This window comes from Rattus norvegicus, chromosome X, assembly GCF_021556685.1.
Source record: "Rattus norvegicus strain SHRSP/BbbUtx chromosome X, alternate assembly SHRSP_T2T, whole genome shotgun sequence".
NCBI classification, from domain to species: domain Eukaryota; kingdom Metazoa; phylum Chordata; class Mammalia; order Rodentia; family Muridae; genus Rattus; species Rattus norvegicus.
Window position 1 is genome coordinate 123,325,286 of NC_141554.1, and position 16,959 is coordinate 123,342,244.

The 16,959-nt window shown below is 40.1% G+C and overlaps 1 protein-coding gene across 1 annotated transcript in view; it reads right to left on the minus strand.

Annotated features, from left to right (window-relative positions):
* Positions 1 to 936: 936 nt before the first annotated feature.
* The window catches only part of Tesl1 (testin LIM domain protein like 1), a 54,768-nt gene continuing 38,745 nt past the window's right edge, over positions 937 to 16,959 (minus strand). Inside the window, exon 3 of the mRNA XM_087601179.1 lies at positions 937 to 2,279. Within this exon, the coding sequence (XP_087457305.1) occupies positions 1,047 to 2,279 (1,233 nt within the window). The 3' untranslated portion in view covers positions 937 to 1,046. The remainder of the gene's footprint in view (positions 2,280 to 16,959) is intronic.

Here is a 16,959-nt window from a genome sequence, read left to right on the forward strand (position 1 = left end):
GTGTGGTAGTGAGTGTCCGGGAAGGGCATATCCAGGTAAGGTTCCCCAGGAAATTCTTAATGGAGGCTAGAAGAGCTATCATAATGAACTCAAATTGTAGCCTTTGAAGTTTAATACGGTGTTAAGTGACCATGAAAAAAGAATCATTGCTCAGTATGGATCCTATCAGCTATGTCTGCTAGACCTGCAGCTCAAGGCTTATTTGAGTTCTCAAATCAAGGTTTTAAGCAACTAGAATCAGACTGGACAATTAGTATGCTATCCTTGTAATGGACAATATAGCACTTGGGGATGAGATGTTTGATAGTGTTCCAAATAAACATGTGGGAAATAGTGGGGCTGTTTTTTCATACCCTGTGGAAAATCCTTCCATAGATATTGCTGTGCAGGAACATTAATATTGACTGCTGGTCAACACAGAGAAAAATATCCATAAGGTAACACTGAGAATCATGCAGAAAAATCTTTGAGTCAATGCATGGCAGAAAGGTGATATAGGACAAGTTGTAATTTCCTGTATAAAAAAACCCTATACATATTTGTTGGGTTTCAAAACAACCTAGATGAATGGCCACTTTTATGTTCTGGACAAAAAAAATCTCTAAGAGCAAAGTGCACATACTATTCAAAACACTTAGGTATAAAATATCCAATGCCACAGACACAGGTCACTAGATTACAAAAGAGAACACAGAGGTTAAGTAAATAGAGAAATATGCAGTAAGAGAGAGACCCCTCTGCCTCAACCAGGTGATGCAAAGGTTTAGGCACTGGAACATCCTTTATCTGCAATGCTGTGTGACAGAAGAAATTCACTGAGCTAACAATTTTAAAATCCTGTGATTAATGCAGTCATTAAAATGTAAGACAAAATTCTTAAGGATATATGTACACACACACACACACATTATATATATATATAACAAAATCTTCTTGTTTGCTATGTAGGTTTACGTTTATTTTTCCTTTTTTTTCAAGTTGAAATTTATCAAGAAACGCAGGCCACTGTGGAAAGTTATCACTCCATACTGCTTGGTACACTCCTCTTAGGACATCATATTCTTACACTCTATGGAACAGAAAATCATCCCTTCTACACGTATGAACTTCTTCCCAAGAAGACACTTGCTGCAACAGGAGCACAGGAAGCATGCCGTGGATGCATGCCAGCTGAAGTTTTGGTAGATTACTCTCTGCTCTTCTGGGTCTATGGCATTGTGGCATCCTTGACACACCACAGCATGGATCTTCATGTAACAGGACTTGCACACAGGTTTTGATCCAACCATCACATATATTTTTCCTGCCAGGACATTGTGGCAGTGAAAGCAGCAAAAGTGTATCAAATGCCAATTCTTGTTTTCTGCTTGGGTATATTCATTGCTGAATATCAGCTCATCACAGCCAGCACAACGGGGCTTCTCACTGTCACAGTAATGTCTGCCACAATACAGCTTCCCATTCTTCCAGAAGTAAATCATGTCTACCAGGATTTCACCACAGATGGTGCAAATAAAGCAAGCCGGGTGCCAGAGTTTATCATAGCCAGCCCTTTCAGCAAAGATGGCTGGGTTTCCTTCCTTCACGGCGTGTTTGCAGGAATAACAGGAATATTGAGGCTTCTTAGGCTCCATAGATGTGTCTTTGAAATCCACTGCTGTTGGGGTGTTTCTGTCTGTAGCAGGGTTGTGGCCCTTGTAATGTTGAACATTCATCTCAGAGGGAAGCCTCACGTCACCCACTCCCAGAGCTTCATTCTTATATTTCTTCACAAACTGCCTCATCTCCTTAGCTTCTTTTCGAGACAACTCATGGCACTTATTAGGGTCCTGGTCATGTGCAGGGAGCTGCTTGGCCAGCTGCTTCTTCCGGTACTGTGCTCCCTCTGAACCTGACACTGGCTGCTTCTCCTTAGGCAGCATCTGCATATACTGCCTAGTCAGTGCCTTGTTCTGGACAGAGGGAACCCACTCATAGCTAACAGTTTTAGTGAAATCATCCTTCTTTTCAGGCTCTGGTTTGTTCAATACTGTTTCACTGGTTTTGTCCATGGGAATTTCATCTGCCTTCAGCTTGGCAATTTGGTTGGTGTCCTTGCCATCTTCAATGATTCTCCCCACTTTCCTGTCCTCCTCAGTGCTCAGGAGTATGCCATGCTCTTCTTGCCCACATTTGCAGTTACGACACGTTTTCTTCCAGAAGTGTAGTTCAAATCCTTCACATTTCTCTTTACATTTTCGACAGGGGGCTCCAAATATTTGCTCAGGACCTAAGTCCATCTGTTATGGAAGGGAACAAAGGAAATCTATTATTATAATTTTTTAAAAAGTTAGTATAAATCATACTTTTAATTCCACTTAATATTCTTGTTGATTTAACTCTAAAACAAATCTCTTATGAGCTTCACATTGTCTGACAAGCTATGACGCCAGGTATGTAAATGGAAGCTACAAGTAAATATATAGCCTAATTTATATTCTCATTGCTTTTATCATGAAAGGAAGAGAGGCAAAATAAAACTTCATACAAGACTATAAATATTGAAAGTCACATAACTCACAAATCCATGTCTTTCACTCTTATGTGCCCTGAATAAAAGTACAGTGCAGACACCGAGGGCAGACTGAAAAGCAAAGAAATTTATCAAAGAGTTTAAGAATTATGATTAGAGAATTATATTATGAAAGTACAATTGCAACAATGACAATATTTTATTAAATACTAGAATGAGTATTCTATTACAATTACTACTTGAACCTTAGAAAACATCACACCATATGTAGGAATCAGGCACTATTTCCCTGTGTTCTTTACAGGTGACTTAATTGAAGCCCAAAAGTTTTAGAAATTGCTCAGAATCAAAACATCAATACATTCTATTGATATTCATTCAATAAATATCATTACCTGGAAACCACATCTCTGAGGTCTAGCTCTTATGGTAACCAAATGTGTTATGAAAGTTGAGAAGGGAGAAAAGCAGTTTTTAAACTTATCCAGATATAAATCTAAAATTTACAGTGATAACCATGTCAAGATATCCATGATGGTGCAATAGTGATACTTTTATTTGATGAGTAACCAATAGCTGCCTACTTGAACTTAAAATGTACTGCATGAATAGAGATTTATGCCTGTACAGAAAATCAAACATTTATCTGCAGCTAAGAGTTCATGGGCACTAAAGAAGAACTTATTCCTAAAACAATAGACTGCAGTCTAAATATATAATCTTATAACAACAGGTAAAGTATTTCTCATTCCTCATCAAAGAAGCATCTCTTGGCAGTAGATGGAAACTGTTTTTGGAATCCACAACTGGTTACAACTCACAGGATAACTTACGATGGCATACTCAAACCCAATGATACACCTACAATACTCCCAGGGAACATTGTAAGGGAGGCACTGTAAGAGACAGAGGATCACATGTCTGCTGCCAGATAGTACCTTCTAGATGTGACAGGGAAGCTGCACCCAACTAAAGATCTCTTATCTCATGCCAAATAATTTGGTAAGAATTTCTATAGTCCAAACCTCTTTTTCAACCTTGATTATGACAAACACACATATCTAAGAAAAGAGATGTGTGATTCATACTCTCTTTCGTTGTTCAGTAGGTGTACCCACTTTCAGACTTAGTTATATTCTGAACTGCAGCTCTAAAACGTGATACAATAACACTGTCTAGAAAGGACATGGCTCCAAAAGTCTAAGTCAAATATCTCCTGTTCCTCCTGGAAGCTTCTGGTATTGTCATTCTCCCTCTCAGAAGTCAGATGAATGAAAATGTACTGATTCTACATTTTAGAGCCAGAACTATCAACCCCTGAGCTTGTAAATGTTCATTCCACACCTTTTATGGCAAAGTCCCAGAGCAAATGGGCTGCCCCAACTCTTTTCAGTTTTATTTATGAACCCTATTTGTTCTAATAGCTCCAGCAATTTCTTTCTCCTGTTTGCTCATGTTCAGGGTTTTTTGAAATATATAGGACACAGAATCCTCATCGTTCTTCTTCCCTTTCTTTGCCCTCAGGACAAACTACCCAATTAGGCAGAGTCCTCTTTTGCACAAAAGAGATGATTCTTCTGTTTGGACACCCAGGTCTCACAGTCCAGTTTCGGCACAGCTCTCTGTGCTTGAGAACTCTTGGTGAGGACTAATAGGGTTGATGTTAGGCAATGATACCCAGGGTGAAATCATGGATATGTAGGGTGGGGTGGAAGAGTAAAGAGGGAGGCCTAGATGTTAGCTCCTTGATAGATAACTTAAACTGCAGAATATAAGAGATAATGAAAAACAGAGGCAGGTTAATAGAATAAGTGTGAAAACTGCATCCGTCTTTCTGCAGCATACAGAAAATATACCTGGACATCAAAGATAGACACTACCTCAGAGTAATGAGTTGTAAAAGATTTTCCAAGCAAATGAACCTGAAAGGTAAACTGGTGTAACCATTGTATTATCTACAAAAATTAACTTCAACCAAAATTAGTCATAAGATACAGGTAAGGACTCTTCATTTTTGTAAAGGACAAATCTATGAAGACAATGTATCAAGTCTACATATCTATGACCCAAATGCAAGGATGCTTACTTTTGTAAAAGAATCATTATTCAAACTTAAATCACACATGGACCCTCACAAATTTATGGAGGGAAATTTCCATATCCCACTGTTATCAATGGACAGGTCAGTCAATCAAAAACTAAACAGATATACTGGAGTCAACAAACTTATAAACCAAATGGAGCTAACAAATATCTGCAGAACATTTCAGCCAAACACAAAATAATCACATCCTCAGCAACTCATGAAACTTTCTTCCAAATTGACCACATATTTAGTCAAAAAGCAAGTCTCAACACATAGAAGAAAATTAAAGGACTACCTGGTATCCTATAAGATGTTATGGACTAACATTTGGTTTCAAATACAACAACAAGAGCTGACAAACTCATGGAAACTCAAGAACTCTGTAAGGAATGACTTCTGGGTCAAGGCAGACATAAAATAATTAAGTACTTTCTAGATTTCAATGAAGATGGATACACAACATACACAAACTTATGGATTACAATGAAACAGTGTGACCCGGTGAGAGAGAGACCCAACCGCCTGGTCAGGTGGGCACGCCTGAGGCTGCAGAGCGGAAGAGACCACCAACACTGCTCACCCCTGCCCACATCCCTGGCCCAAGAGGAAACTGTATAAGGCCTCTGGGCTCCCGTGGGGGAGGGCCCAGGAGCGGCAGGACCCCTGCAAGAGACACCGCCGGACCCTGAAGGAAACAGACCGGATAAACAGTTCTCTGCACCCAAATCCCGTGGGAGGGAGAGCTAAACCTTCAGAGAGGGAGACAAGCCTGGGAAACCAGAAGAGACTGCTCCCTGCACACACATCTCGGACGCCAGAGGAAAAAGCCAAAGACCATCTGGAACCCTGGTGCACTGAAGCTCCCAGAAGGGGCGGCACAGGTCTTCCTGGTTGCTGCCGCTGCAGAGAGCCCCTGGGCAGCACCCCACGAGCGAACCTGAGCCTCGGGACCACAGGTAAGACCAAATTTTCTGCTGCAAGAAAGCTGCCTGGTGAACTCAAGACACAGGCCCACAGAAACAGCTGAAGACCTGTAGAGAGGAAAAACTACACGCCCGAAAGCAGAACACTCTGTCCCCATAACTGACTGAAAGAGAGGAAAACAGGTCTACAGCACTCCTGACACACAGGCTTATAGGACAGTCTAGCCACTGTCAGAAATAGCAGAACAAAGTAACACTAGAGATAATCTGATGGCGAGAGGCAAGCGCAGGAACCCAAGCAACAGAAACCAAGACTACATGCCATCATCGGAGCCCAATTCTCCCACCAAAACAAACATGGAATATCCAAACACACCAGAAAAGCAAGATCTAGTTTCAAAATCATATTTGATCATGATGCTGGAGGACTTCAAGAAAGACATGAACAAACTTAGGGAAACACAGGAAAACATTAATAAACAAGTAGAAGCCTACAGAAAGGAATCGCAAAAATCCCTGAAAGAATTCCAGGAAAACACAATCAAACAGTTGAAGGAATTAAAAATGGAAATAGAAGCAATCAAGAAAGAACACATGGAAACAACCCTGGATATAGAAAACCAAAAGAAGAGACAAGGAGCTGTAGATACAAGCTTCACCAACAGAATACAAGAGATGGAAGAGAGAATCTCAGGAGCCGAAGATTCCATAGAAATCATTGACTCAACTGTCAAAGATAATGTAAAGCGGAAAAAGCTACTGGTCCAAAACATACAGGAAATCCAGGACTCAATGAGAAGATCAAACCTAAGGATAATAGGTATAGAAGAGAGTGAAGACTCCCAGCTCAAAGGACCAGTAAATATCTTCAACAAAATCATAGAAGAAAACTTCCCTAACCTAAAAAAAGAGATACCCATAGACATACAAGAAGCCTACAGAACTCCAAATAGATTGGACCAGAAAAGAAACACCTCCCGTCACATAATTGTCAAAACACCAAACGCACAAAATAAAGAAAGAATATTAAAAGCAGTAAGGGAAAAAGGTCAAGTAACATATAAAGGGAGACCTATCAGAATCACACCAGACTTCTCGCCAGAAACTATGAAGGCCAGAAGATCCTGGACTGATGTTATACAGACCCTAAGAGAACACAAATGCCAGCCCAGGTTACTGTATCCAGCAAAACTCTCAACTAACATTGATGGAGAAACAAAGATATTCCAGGACAAAACCAAATTTACACAATATCTTTCTACAAATCCAGCACTACAAAGGATAATAAATGGTAAAGCCCAACATAAGGAGGCAAGCTATACCCTAGAAGAAACAAGAAACTAATCGTCTTGGCAACAAAACAAAGAGAATGAAAGCACACAAACATAACCTCACATCCAAATATGAATATAACGGGAAGCAATAATCACTATTCCTTAATATCTCTCAATATCAATGGCCTCAACTCCCCAATAAAAAGACATAGATTAACAAACTGGATACGCAACGAGGACCCTGCATTCTGCTGCCTACAGGAAACACACCTCAGAGACAAAGACAGACACTACCTCAGAGTGAAAGGCTGGAAAACAACTTTCCAAGCAAATGGTCAGAAGAAGCAAGCTGGAGTAGCCATTCTAATATCAAATAAAATCAATTTTCAATTAAGAGTCATCAAAAAAGATAAGGAAGGACACTTCATAATCATGAAAGGAAAAATCAACCAAGATGAACTCTCAATCCTAAATATCTATGCCCCAAATACAAGGGCACCTACATACGTAAAAGAAACCTTACTAAAGCCCAAACACACATTGCACCTCACACAATAATAGTGGGAGATTTCAACACCCCACTCTCATCAATGGACAGATCTTGGAAACAGAAATTAAACAGTGATGTCGACAGACTAAGAGAAGTCATGAGCCAAATGGACTTAACGGATATTTATAGAACATTCTATCCTAAAGCAAAAGGATATACCTTCTTCTCAGTTCCTCATGGTACTTTCTCCAAAATTGACCATATAATTGGTCAAAAAACGGGCCTCAACAGGTACAGAATTATAGAAATAATCCCATGCGTGCTATCGGACCACCACGGCCTAAAACTGGTCTTCAATAACAATAAGGGAAGAATGCCCACATATACGTGGAAATTGAACAATGCTCTACTCAATGATAACCTGGTCAAGGAAGAAATAAAGAAAGAAATTAAAAACTTTTTAGAATTTAATGAAAATGAAGATACAACATACTCAAACTCATGGGACACAATGAAAGCTGTGCTAAGAGGAAAACTCATAGCGCTGAGTGCCTGCAGAAAGAAACAGGAAAGAGCATATGTCAGCAGCTTGACAGCACACCTAAAAGCTCTAGAACAAAAGGAAGCAAATACACCCAGGAGGAGTAGAAGGCAGGAAATAATCAAACTCAGAGCTGAAATCAACCAAGTAGAAACAAAAAGGACCATGGAAAGAATCAACAGAACCAAAAGTTGGTTCTTTGAGAAAATCAACAAGATAGATAACCCTTAGCCAGACTAACGAGAGGACACAGAGAGTGTGTCCAAATTAACAAAATCAGAAATGAAAAGGGAGACATAACTACAGATTCGGAGGAAATTCAAAAAATCATCAGATCTTACTATAAAAACCTATATTCAACAAAATTTGAAAATCTTCAGGAAATGGACAATTTCCTAGACAGATACCAGGTATCGAAGTTAAATCAGGAACAGATAAACCAGTTAAACAACCCCATAACTCCTAAGGAAATAGAAGCAGTCATTAAAGATCTCCCAACCAAAAAGAGCCCAGGTCCAGACGGGTTTAGTGCAGAATTCTATCAAACCTTCATAGAAGACCTCATACCAATATTATCCAAACTATTCCGCAAAATTGAAACAGATGGAGCCCTACCGAATTCCTTCTATGAAGCCACAATTACTCTTATACCTAAACCACACAAAGACACAACAAAGAAAGAGAACTTCAGACCAATTTCCCTTATGAATATCGACGCAAAAATACTCAATAAAATTCTGGCAAACCGAATTCAAGAGCACATCAAAACAATCATCCACCATGATCAAGTAGGCTTCATCCCAGGCATGCAGGGATGGTTTAATATACGGAAAACCATCAACGTGATCCATTATATAAACAAACTGAAAGAACAGAACCACATGATCATTTCATTAGATGCTGAGAAAGCATTTGAAAAAATTCAACACCCCTTCATGATAAAAGTCCTGGAAAGAATAGGAATTCAAGGCCCATACCTAAACATAGTAAAAGCCATATACAGCAAACCAGTTGCTAACATTAAACTAAATGGAGAGAAACTTGAAGCAATCCCACTAAAATCAGGGACTAGACAAGGCTGCCCACTCTCTCCCTACTTATTCAATATAGTTCTTGAAGTTCTAGACAGAGCAATCAGACAACAAAAGGAGATCAAAGGGATACAGATTGGAAAAGAAGAGGTCAAAATATCACTATTTGCAGATGACATGATAGTATATTTAAGTGATCCCAAAAGTTCCACCAGAGAACTACTAAAGCTGATAAACAACTTCAGCAAAGTGGCTGGGTATAAAATTAACTCAAATAAATCAGTTGCCTTCCTCTATACAAAAGAGAAACAAGCCGAGAAAGAAATTAGGGAAACGACACCCTTCATAATAGACCCAAATAATATAAAGTACCTCGGTGTGACTTTAACCAAGCAAGTAAAAGATCTGTACAATAAGAACTTCAAGACACTGAGGAAAGAAATTGAAGAAGACCTCAGAAGATGGAAAGATCTCCCATGCTCATGGATTGGCCGGATTAATATAGTAAAAATGGCCATTTTACCAAAAGCAATCTACAGATTCAATGCAATCCCCATCAAAATACCAATCCAATTCTTCAAAGAGTTAGACAGAACAATTTGCAAATTCATCTGGAATAACAAAAAACCCAGGATAGCTAAAGCTATCCTCAACAATAAAAGGACTTCAGGGGGAATCACTATCCCTGAACTCAAGCAGTATTACAGAGCAATAGTGATAAAAACTGCATGGTATTGGTACAGAGACAGACAGATAGACCAATGGAATAGAATTGAAGACCCAGAAATGAACCCACACACCTATGGTCACTTGATTTTTGACAAAGGAGCCAAAACCATCCAATGGAAAAAAGATAGCATTTTCAGCAAATGGTGCTGGTTCAACTGGAGGGCAACATGTAGAAGAATGCAGATCGATCCATGCTTATCACCCTGTACAAAGCTTAAGTCCAAGTGGATCAAGGACCTCCACATCGAACCAGACACACTCAAACTAATAGAAGAAAAACTAGGGAAGCATCTGGAACACATGGGCACTGGAAAAAATTTCCTGAACAAAACACCAATGGCTTATGCTCTAAGATCAAGAATCGACAAATGGGATCTCATAAAACTGCAAAGCTTCTGTAAGGCAAAGGACACTGTGGTTAGGACAAAACGCCAACCAAGAGATTGGGAAAAGATCTTTACCAATCCTACAACAGATAGAGGCCTTATATCCAAAATATACAAAGAACTCAAGAAGTTAGACCGCAGGGAATCAAATAACCCTATTAAAAAATGGGGTTCAGAGCTAAACAAAGAATTCACAGCTGAGGAATGCCGAATGGCTGAGAAACACCTAAAGAAATGTTCAACATCTTTAGTCATAAGGGAAATGCAAATCAAAACAACCCTGAGATTTCACCTCACACCAGTGCAATTGGCTAAGATCAAAAACTCAGGTGACAGCAGATGCTGGAGAGGATGTGGAGAAAGAGGAACACTCCTCCATTGTTGGTGGGATTGCAGACTGGTAAAACCATTCTGGAAATCAGTCTGGAGGTTCCTCAGAAAATTGGACATTGAACTGCCTGAGGATCCAGCTATACCTCTCTTGGGCATATACCCAAAAGATGCCTCAACATATAAAAGAGACACGTGCTCCACTATGTTCATCGCAGCCTTATTTATAATAGCCAGAAGCTGGAAAGAACCCAGATGCCCTTCAACAGAGGAATGGATACAGAAAATGTGGTACATCTACACAATGGAATATTACTCAGCTATCAAAAACAATGAGTTTATGAAATTCGTAGGCAAATGGTTGGAACTGGAAAATATCATCCTGAGTGAGCTAACCCAATCACAGAAATACATACATGGTATGCACTCATTGATAAGTGGCTATTAGCCCAAATGCTTGAATTACCCTAGATCCCTAGAACAAACGAAACTCAAGATGGATGATCAAAATGTGAATGCTTCACTCCTTCTTTAAATGAGGAAAAAGAATACCCTTGGCAGGGAAGGGAGAGGCAAAGATTAAAACAGAGACTGAAGGAACACCCATTCAGAGCCTGCCCCACATGTGGCCCATACATATACAGCCACCCAATTAGACAAGATGGATGAAGCAAAGAAGTGCAGACCGACAGGAGCCGGATGTAGATCGCTCCTGAGAGACACAGCCAGAATACAGCAAATACAGAGGCGAATGCCAGCAGCAAACCACTGAACTGAGAATAGGTCCCCCGTTGAAGGAATCAGAGAAAGAACTGGAAGAGCTTGAAAGGGCTCGAGACCCCAAAAGTACAACAATGTCAAGCAACCAGAGCTTCCAGGGACTAAGCCACTACCTAAAGACTATACATGGACTGACCCTGGACTCTGACCCCATAGGTAGCAATGAATATCCTAGTAAGAGCACCAGTGGAAGGGGAAGCCCTGGGTCCTGCTAAGACTGAACCCCCAGTGAACTAGTCTATGGGGGGAGGGCGGCAATGGGGGGAGGTTTGGGAGGGGAACACCCATAAGGAAGGGGAGGGGGGAGGGGAATGTTTGCCCGGAAACTGGGAAAGGGAATAACACTCGAAATGTATATAAGAAATACTCAAGTTAATAAAAAAAAGATTGATGGTGATTTTAAAATGTAGCTTTACATGTGACTAGGAGGGCACCAAGGGAGCGAGAAGTGGGAGAGCCACCTAGATAGCTCGAGGGAAGGCAAACACTCAGAATGAGATTGCAGAAAGCAGGGTGAGGAGAGGAGGTGGACCTTCACTGGCCGGTCACAGTTGCCTGGGATTTGTGTATTCGGTTACCAGAACACTCAAAGCTACACTGCACTGATAAAAAAAAAAAAAAAGAAACAGTGTGAAGGGGAGAGTTCTTGTAAATTAATGCCTATATTAAAAACTGTAACAGCATACAAGAAAGCTCTAAAAATAAAAAATCAAAGAGTAAACAAAACAGTAATAGATGGCACCAATGAGCTAAGACCATTCAGTATGAAAAAAGAAAAAAAGATAGCATTTTCAACAAATTGTGCTGGTTCAACTGGAGGTCTGCATGTAGAAGAATGTAAATGGACTCATTCTTATTGTCTTGTAAAAGGTTAAGTCTAAGTGGATGAAGGACCTCCACATAAACCACATACACTCAAACTAATAGAAGAAAAAATGGGGAAGAGACCTAAACACATGGGTACTGGGGAAATTTTCCTGAGAAAACACTAATGGCTTATGCTCTAAGATCAAGAATCGACAAATGGGACCTTATAAAGCTGAAAAACTTCTGGAAGGCAAAGGACACTGTCATTAGGACAAAATGGCATCCTTCATATTGTGAAAAGAACTTTACCAATTCTATATCTGATGGAGGACTAACATCCAAAATATACAAAGAACTCAAGACGTTATACTCCAGAGAATCAAATAACCCTGTTTAAAAAATGGGGTATAGAACTTTAAAAAAAGAATTCTCACCTAAGAAATATCAAATGGCTGAGAAGTACCCAAATAAATGTTCAACATCCTTAGTCATCAGGGAAATGCAAATAAAAACAACCCTGAGATTCTCCTTCAAACCAGTCAGAATGGCTAAGATCAATAACTCAGGTGACAATAGATGCTGGTGAGGATGTGGAGAAAGAGAAACACTCCTCCATTGTTGGTGGTATTGCAAACTGGTACAGTCAGTGTAGAAATTCATCTGGAGTTTCCTCAGAAAATTGGAAATTGCACTACCGGAAGAACCAGCCATACCACTCCTGGGTATATACCCAAAAGATACTCCAACATACATCAGAGACACATGCTTCACTATGTTTATAGCAGCCTTATTTATAATAGCCAGAAGCTGGAATGAACCCAGATTCCCTTCAACAGAGGAATGGATACAGAAAATGTGGTACATCTACCTAGTGGAGTACTACTCACTTATCAAAAACAATGACTTCACAAAATTAATAGGCAAATGGATAGAACTAGAAAATATCATCTGGAGTCAGGTGACTCAATCATACACACACACACACACACACACACACACACACAAAACCACACATGGTATGCATTCACTTATAAGTGGATATTAGCCCAAAACTCAAATGACCCAAGATACAATCCAAAGACCACATGAAGCTTAAGAAGAAGGACAACCAAAGTGTGAATTCTTCAGTACTTCTTAAAAGGGGTAGCAAAAGTGTTCATTGGAGGGTAAATGGAGACAGAGTTTGGAGCAGAGACTGAAGGAATGGCCATTCCGAATATGTCATACCTGGGAATACAGCATATATATCTCCACCAAAACTAGATTATATCTATGAAGCCAAGAAGTACATGATGACAGGAGTTTTATATAGCTGTCTCATGAGTGCCTCAGCCAAGGCGTGACCAATACAGAGGCAAATGCTAGCAGCAAACCACTGAGAATGGGGTCCCTGTTAGAGGAAATAGAGGAAGGATTGAAGGAGCTGGAAGGGCGTACAACCCCATAAGAATAATACCAACCTACAAGAGCTCCCAGGGACTAAACCACTACCCAAAGAGTACACATGGACAGACTCGTGGCTCCAGTTGCATATGTAACAGAGGATGGCTTTGTTGGGCACCAATGGGAGGAGAAGCCCTTGGTCCTGCCAAGACTGGACCCCCAAGTCCAGTGAAATTTCAGGGGGTGGGAATGAGGGGTGGTTGGGAAGGGGGAAGACCCTTATAGAAGAAGGGAAGGGAGGGGAATGGGGGCTTATGGCCGGGAAACTGGGAAAAGGAATATTTGAAATGTAAATAAAAAATCCAATAAAAATTTAAATAAATGCTGACCAAAATCTTTAAAAAAAGAGCAATAGATGGCAAGAAATAATCAAAGTGAAGGCTGTTTAAATAAGCTGTAAATAAATAGGAATAATACAAGAATCAATGAAATGAATAGCTGATTCTTTCAGAAATTCAATAAAAGAGACTAAGTGTCAAACTTACTAAAGCCCATAGAGAAAACATACAAATAAACAAAATTTGGAACAAAAAGAGCAACAGAACAAGAGTCCCAGAGGAAATCCATTGAATCATTAAGTCATCCTTTGAAGACCTGCACTGAACAAAATTGGAAAGGCTACAACAAATTGATGATTCCTTTGTAGATTCCACTTACAAAAATTAAATCAAAATGAGATAAACAATTTACATTGACTTATATCTCCTAAGTAATTTGAACCAAAAATTTCATTGTCAGATAGTTTTGTTGTGGAATAATTCCAGAGATTTCAAGAAGACTTAATACCAATACTCCTCAAATTATTTCAAAATTTAAGAACAAAAGAACATTGCCAAATTATTTCTATGATACCACAATCTGCCTGATATTACAACCACACAGAGTCAACAATGAAAGAGAATTACAGATGACTTTGGATTATGAACATTGATAGAAAACTACTCAGTAAAATACTTACAAACTATATAAAAGAACACATCAAAAAGATCAGCCACTATGTCTAAGTAGGCTTCATCCCAGAGATGCAGTGCTGTTAAACATATAAAAATCAGTCAATGAGTTTCACTATATAAATAAAGGAAAAAGCCACACTGGATTATCTCATTAGCCAGAGAGAAAGCCCTTGACAAAATCTCACACCTCATTATGATAAAAGTCTTAGTGAAAGTAGGGATACAAAGAACATGTCTGAAAACAACAAAGGCAATATACCACAAGCCTATATCGAACATGAAACTAAATGGAGAGAAACTCAAAGCAATACCCCTAAAATTGGGAACAAGAAAAATTGATTGCCAAATATTTCCATGCCAATTCAATATAGTTCTAAAGTTTAATCTTAGAACATTAAGAAAACCGAAGGAGACCAAGAGGATACATTTAGGAAGTGAAGAAGTCAAATTATGATCACTAATCACAGATGATATGCTTATATACGAAAGTGACCACAAAAATTTGATAGTATACATTAGCAACCCCAAAATCTCTACTTGATAAACATCTTTATTTATGTGGTGGGAAACAAGCAAAACTAAAAGAAAAAATAGTCCTCATATATACAAACAACAAATAGACTGAGAAAGACATCAGGGCAACAACATCCTTCACAATAACCACAAAGCATATAAAATATTTTGGGTTAATTCTAATCAAACAAATAAAAGATGGTTATAACAAAATATTCTAAGTCTTTAAAGAAAACCAAACGAAGATGATATTAGAAGATGAAAATATCTCAGATGTTCATGAATTGTTAGAAATAACATAGTAAAAATGGCCATCCTACCAAAAGCAGTGTACAGATTCAGCACAATTCTGATCAAAACTTCTGTACATTCTATACGGGTCTTAAAAGGACAATACTCAAGTTCATATTGAAAAACTAAATTTCTAGAATGGCTACAGCCATGCTGAATAAAATAAATTCAAGTGGCATAAACATTTCTGATTCCAAGCAGTACTGCATAGTGATAAAACAGCAAGATGCTGGCATAAAAACAGACAGGTTGATCAATGTAACAGAATCAAAGACTCAGAAATAAGTTCATATACTTATGGACACCTGATACATATGTATGCCGGAAATATATGATGGAGAAAAGTAAACACTTATTACAATTGGTGTTGGTCTAACTGGATGTCTTGATGTAGAAGAATGCAAGAGATCCATACCTATTACCTTGCATAAAATTGAACTCTAATTGGATCGAGGACCTCAACATAAAACTAGATACACTGAACCTGAAAGGAGAGAGAGAGTAGGAAACAGCCTTGAATTGTTAGGTACAGGACACAATGAAGAGAATACCTATGGCACAGGCACTAAGACTGACAAATAATAAATGGGACTTCATGAAATTGAAACTCTTCTGTAAGGCAAAGAGCATTGTCAATAAAACAAAAACAGTATCCTACAGCATGAGAAAAGATTTTCAAGTCCCCATTTAATAGAAGGCTAATTGAAAAGATATGAGAACTCAAGAAATTAGAAACAATTCCATTGAAAATGCCATCTGGAACCCTGGTGCACGGAGGCTCCCGGAAAGAGCGGCGCAGATCTTCCCGGTTGCTGCCACAGTGGAGAGGACTTAGGCAGTACCCCACGAGCAAACTTGAGCCTTGGAACTGCAGGTAGGACCAACTTTTCCCCTGCAAGAAACCTGCCTGGTGAACTCAGGACACACAGAGGCAAAATTCCTCAAAGGCCGGGCACTTCCTGTGTTTACCGGAAGTCCCACACCGGCGGATCCCGGACCACAGCAGCTCTCTGCTCCCAAACCCCTTGGGAGAGAGACCTCACCGCCTGATCAAGTGGGCACTCCTGAGGCTGCAGAGCGGAGGAGACCACCAACACTGCCCACCCCTGCCCACATCCCTGGCCCAAGAGGCAACTGTATAAGGCCTCTGGGTTCCCGTAGGGGAGGGCCCGGGAGCGGCAGGACCCCTGCGCCTGAGACACTGCCGGAACCTGAAGGAAACAGACCGGATAAACAGTTCTCTGCACCCAAATCCCGTGGGAGGGAGAGCTGAACCTTCAGACAGGCGGACACGCCTGGGAAACCAGAAGAGACTGCACTCTGTGCACATACAGGCGCCAGAGGAAAACACCAAACGTCATCTGAAACCCTGGTGCACGGAGGCTCCCGGAAGGAGCGGCACAGATTTTCCCGGTTGCTGCCACAGCGGAGAGGACTTAGGCAGTACCCCACGAGCAAACTTGAGCCTTGGAACCACAGGTAGGACCAACTTTTCCCCTGCAAGAAACCTGCCTGGTGAACTCAAGACACAGGCCCACAGGAACAGCTGAAGACCTGTAGAGAGGAAAAACTACACGCCCGAAAGCAGAACACTCTGTCCCCATAACTGGCTGAAAGAAAACAGGAAAACAGGTCTACAGCACTCCTGACACACAGGTTATAGGACAGTCTAGCCACTGTCAGAAATAGCAGAACAAAGTAACACTAGACATAATCTGATGGCGAGAGGCAAGCGCAGGAACCCAAGCAACAGAAACCAAGACTACATGCCATCATCGGAGCCCAATTCTCCCACCAAAGCAAACACGGAATATCCAAACACACCAGAAAAGCAAGACCTAGTTTCAAAATCATATTTGATCATGATGCT